This window comes from Urtica dioica, chromosome 12 (assembly GCF_054948205.1).
Source record: "Urtica dioica subsp. dioica isolate 48M chromosome 12, U.dioica_male_clone48M_v1_H2, whole genome shotgun sequence".
NCBI classification, from domain to species: Eukaryota; Viridiplantae; Streptophyta; class Magnoliopsida; order Rosales; family Urticaceae; genus Urtica; species Urtica dioica.
Genome location: NC_142767.1, coordinates 8,677,260 through 8,682,324, shown reverse-complemented (window position 1 = coordinate 8,682,324; position 5,065 = coordinate 8,677,260). Strand labels below are relative to the sequence as shown.

Sequence of the window (5,065 nt, the reverse complement as noted above, 5' to 3'; positions counted from 1 at the left end):
TTCCATGTGGATTCGGTGCGTGCAATAGGATGAACTAATGCCCTTGATGTCGGACAAAGTCCATCCTATAGCGGTCTTGTGACTTCGCAACACCTCCAAAAGTTTATTTTCCTCCGTCTTGCTCAAGTGCGCGGAAATGATCACCGGGAGTGTAGACGCGTCTCCTAAGTAGGAGTATCGGAGATGTGATGGTAACTCCTTGAGCTCGAGCTCGGGTGCCTTCTCAATTGATGGAAGGACTCGTGGTGGTCTCTCCCCCAAACTCTCAAAGTACTTCTTTCGGTTAGGCTCAAAGCTATCCATGTATCTTGCCTCATCTAAAGCTTCACATTTCAACAAGTCATTAGAAAAATCCATTGAGTTTAGAAGGCATACCTCTAGTGAATCGGTGGATTGGTGAGCGTAGTCGTTGATTATGGAGTTACACATGTCGATGCGGAATACGTCGTCGCTAGCTCGCGGGTATTTCACCGAGTTGAAGACGTTGAAATGAGCTTCTTCGCCATTGACCCGCAACTTCAATTCTCTTTTTTGCACATCGATGAGCGCACCGGCGGTCGCTAAGAATGGTCTCCCCAAAATGATCGGAATGTTTCGATCCTCCTCCATGTCGAGCACAACAAAATCCGCCGGGAGGATGAATTTATCCACCTTAACGAGTACGTCCTCGATCACTCCCCGCGGATACTTGATCGACCGGTCCGCCATTTGAAGCGTGATGCGGGTCGATGCGAAATACGTCGTCGCTAGCTCGCGGGTATTTCACCGAGTTGAAGACGTTGAAATGAGCTTCTTCGCCATTGACCCGCAACTTCAATTCTCCTTTTTGCACATCGATGAGCGCACCGGCGGTCGCTAAGAATGGTTTACCCAAAATGATCGGAATGTTTCGATCCTCCTCCATGTCGAGCACAACAAAATCCGCCGGGAGGATGAATTTATCCACCTTAACGAGTACGTCCTCGATCACTCCCCGCGGATACTTGATCGACCGATCCGCCATTTGAAGCATGATGCGGGTCGGTGCGATCTCCCCGATTCCAAGCTTGACGAAGACCGAGTACGGCATCAAGTTGATGCTAGCTCCCAAGTCACAAAGCGCTCTCCCAAGATTCGAGCCTCCAATATCACAAGGGACGGTGAAACTCCCCGGATCTTTCAACTTCTTGGGTAGCCTCCGTTGGATAATCACACTACACTCCTCGGTGATAGCGATAGTGTCGCACTCTTCGCTTATCCGTCTCTTGTGGGTAATGATCTCCTTTAAGAACTTCGCATACTTTGGTATTTGCTCTATCGCTTCGGCAAATGGTATGTTGATTTCGAGTTTCTTGAAGATATCAAGAAACTTACCAAATTGCTTGTCGAGCTCGTTCTTCTTGAGGCGTTGAGGAAAAGGGACTTGAACGGGCACCTTGGTACTTGGTGGAGCGATCGGAAGCCTTGTCGGTGAAACTTGATCCGTCGGTGATGACTCGTCCACGTGTGCCTTTCCTCTCTTCTTCTCTTGACTCTCGGTCGAGTCGTTGGTCACAATACCGCTTCTCAATGTAATGGCGTTACATTGTGGTCGAGGGTTGACGTCGGTGTAGCTTGGGAGGGAACCTTGCGGTCTCTCGCTCATGGCTTTAGAGAAGTGACCCATTTGAACTTCAAGAGTTCTTATTTGGGCGGAGTTGCTTTTGAGGGCCGCTTCTTGGCGTTCGAGTGCGGCCGTGGTATTCGTCATGAACTTGGTGTTTTCAATTTCCATTTGGGCAATTAATTCTTCAAGATTCGGTCTCTTGTCTTGAGGAGGAGGATTATTCCGGTATTGAGAGCTCCCATGGTGTTGTTGATGGTGTTGTTGAGGCGGTGGGTGTTGATGTTGTTGATGATGTGGTGGAAGGTATGGTTGTTGGGGTTGAGGTGGAGCCGGTTGCATTGCCACTTGGTCTTGAGGATTTCTCCATGAGAAGTTTGGATGATTGTTCCTCGCTCCCGTGTAATAATTCCCCGAGTTTTGGTAAGTGGGACGATTGTTGTGGTTTCCCACAAACTTAGACTCCTCTATCTCGCCACATTCGTCCGTCGGGTGAGGACCCGCACACAAACCACACTTGTGGTAAGATGTCCCCACCGCCTTCGCCGCTTCTTCTCCGTGGACGGTCTTCGCGAGTTTGGCTACCTTAATTGTCAACTATTTGAGGAGCTCCATCTCCGGAGTTATCGGCTCTCTCGCGGCAATTCTCCTCTCGACCGGTCATTGATCGTTCACTTGGGCCATCTTCTCGAGTAGTGCAAACACGTCGGTGGTGGTGTTGTCGAGAAGTGAGCCTCCCGATGCGGTGTTGACTCGGTCTTGAGTCGAGACCATAAGCCCGCTATAGAAGATTTGTAGTTGCACCCACTCCGCTATACCGTGGCCCGGACACTTCCGAATCATGTCCTTGAAGCGAGACCATGCTTCGTAAAGGGACTCTCCGTCGAATTGTCCAAAGTTATGGATTTCATTTCTCCTCCGGGTCATCTTCTCAAAAGTGAAGAATCGTGAGATGAACTTCGAGCATAAGTCATCCCATGTGGTGAGTGAACCCGGAGCAAGAGAGGATAACCACCCATGTGCGCGGTCTCGGATGGAGAACGGAAAAAGTCGGAGACACACGGCTTCCTTGGACAAATGAGGGAGGTTGAACGTGTTGCAAATCCGCAAGAAATTGTTGATGTGATCTTGCGGATCTCCGGAGGGGGAACCGGCGAATTGATTGTTTTGCACCATGTGAATGATCGAGGTTTTAATCTCGAAATTCGGGTTCCCTTCCATCTCTGGAATTCGTATCGCCGATTGATGCTCGTCAAAAGTGGGTTGACCATAGTCGAGTATGGTCCTTCGTTCTTCCACTTGTTCTCCATTTCAACGAGCACGATGTTGTGCTTCATTGTCTCCTTCCATGGCGGCTCGCCTTGCCTCCGCTCGGTTTCGTCGGCAAGTCCGTTCAATCTCGTGATTGATAGGAATGAGCGGAGGGTTACGTCGTCGCATGCACCTTTAAAATATAAGAGGCACACAATAAGCACAATAATAACAAGTAACTCAAAAAAATCAAACTAGATAATTCAATCGAAAATAGAACCGTAGTCCCCGGCAACGGCGCCAAAAACTTGATGGGAATTTTCTTAACTAAAGAAAAGTTCTACACGACGCAAGCGAACGTGTCGTCAAGTAATAGAGTGCAAAAGCACGGATATCGATCCCACAAGGACTCTAGACTATTTCCGAAGCAAACTCACTAGCTTTCTTTTTCGAGTTATGAAAATGAAAAATGGGGTTTTTTTTTATTGTTTTGAGAACAAGAGGAAATGTAAACAAAAGTGAAAACAATATTTAAACGCAAGTTAAAAGGAAGGGGCACGATTTTGTTATTTCATCGAGTCGGTCGATCAAGATACGATTCTAAGCTCGGGTTTAGAGTGGTAAAACTTTGTCTCAATCCCTCCTATAACATTCACTAATCTCTCTCGAGTCTTTAGGAATCTAGCTATGTGTCGAACTTACACCTCTCGGTTTGGGTTCTATTAAAACACAAAATCGCATTTAGCCCGGGATTTCAATCAACTACAACTACTCCCTAGTCTTTCTATAGCTCTAGGAAGGGTAAAGATGGGATGGGTAGAGCTCACTCGTTTATTACCTCTCGGTGTCTAAACTTGTCTAAGATTCACTAACTAGGTAGCTACTCTAGTTAGCGCTAACACACACCCATACCCATAGAATTTCACTCTCAACCCAACCATGAAGCACCAATCTAATCTAAATGTTTGACCAACCAACTCAACTACTCAACTACATCGCACCCCAAATCTACTTAGCTACTCATGGTTAAGAATAAACAAAGTAAAATTGAAATAAGTAAAAGAAGTAAAATAATAAAGAAACAAGACATTGAATGCAAATCTCAACAACCAAATGAAGCTTCCATTAAACTCAAGTACTACTTCAATATTCCACTTAGATAAAACAATAAAGTAATCACAATACTCAATGCTCAATAAATAAAGGTAGTTAACAAAAACTCAAATAGAATATTTGAAAGCTTAAAATATGTTCAACAAAGCAAAAAATGAAGTAAATAAATAAAGAACTATAAATAAAAGAGATAGAGTTAAGGATGAACAAATGGAGTTGATGAGGATGATGGAGGTTGTCACTTCTCCCTCTTCTTCTTCACTCCCAAGCTCAAGAACAAAATGAGTGCCAAACCCTAGCTTTCTCTCTCTCACTTTCTCTCTCTAGTTTTTCAAACAAAAGTAAAGTGTTCTATTCTCAAGCCTCCCTTCCCTCCTCTTTGAATAAGTGTATATGAGGGTTTAGGAGAGGTTTTCGGAGCAAATATGGACCCTTGGATGAGATCCAAGGGCCAAAAATAATTTAAAAGACGAGCTCCAAAAATACTGAAAAAGCAACTGGCGCGGCGCGCCACTCGTAAAATTCTGAAGGCGCGTCGCGCCTCTCTTGTGCGTTGGCCGCTCGAGCTCTCGGGTGTAAATTTAGTCACCAGGGCGCGGCGCGCCATTCAATAGGCGCGGCGCGCCAACCTTGAAACGCTGACTTCTTGTTGACCGTCGTTGACTTTTGTTGACTTTACTTCAAAAGGCCATAACTTCCTCGATTTAGCTCCGATTCAACCCGTTTTCGCACCACAGCCTTCTCTCACTCTCTTTATCCTGAAAACATAACAAAAATACAAAATAACATCAAAAACACTAAGAACAAGTTCCGATTCTTATCTAAGAGTCATAGATAAGTGTGAATGAATCTCACTTATCAGTCGGCCCATTGTCGCCTGATCGGTCCCTCACCGCCTAGATGGTCCATCATCGCCCGACTGTGCCACAAGGTCGGCCCATTGCTGCTTCGACGGTCATGTGTCGCGTTGCAGTTAAACCGCACAATAAATCACCCGATCGGCCAGGCCTTACAGTTGTCACACGGCCGGTCCAAGGGCCAGCGGTAGGCTATGCTCATGGCCGTATGGCCATGTGTTGCTTAATCATGCCCAAAACAGCTCCTTGAGTCCCCCCGACT

At 46.2% G+C, this 5,065-nt stretch overlaps 1 protein-coding gene across 1 annotated transcript; it reads right to left on the bottom strand.

The window, feature by feature from the left end:
* Window positions 1-652: 652 nt before the first annotated feature.
* On the bottom strand, window positions 653-2,803 carry LOC149378939 (uncharacterized). Its single transcript, XM_089603908.1, has 2 exons — window positions 2,258-2,803; window positions 653-2,167 (listed from the first exon to the last, which is right to left on the bottom strand). The coding sequence occupies exons 1-2, from the start codon at window positions 2,801-2,803 to the stop codon at window positions 653-655; spliced, it is 2,061 nt and encodes a 686-aa protein (XP_089460034.1).
* Between the last annotated feature and the right edge of the window lie 2,262 nt (window positions 2,804-5,065).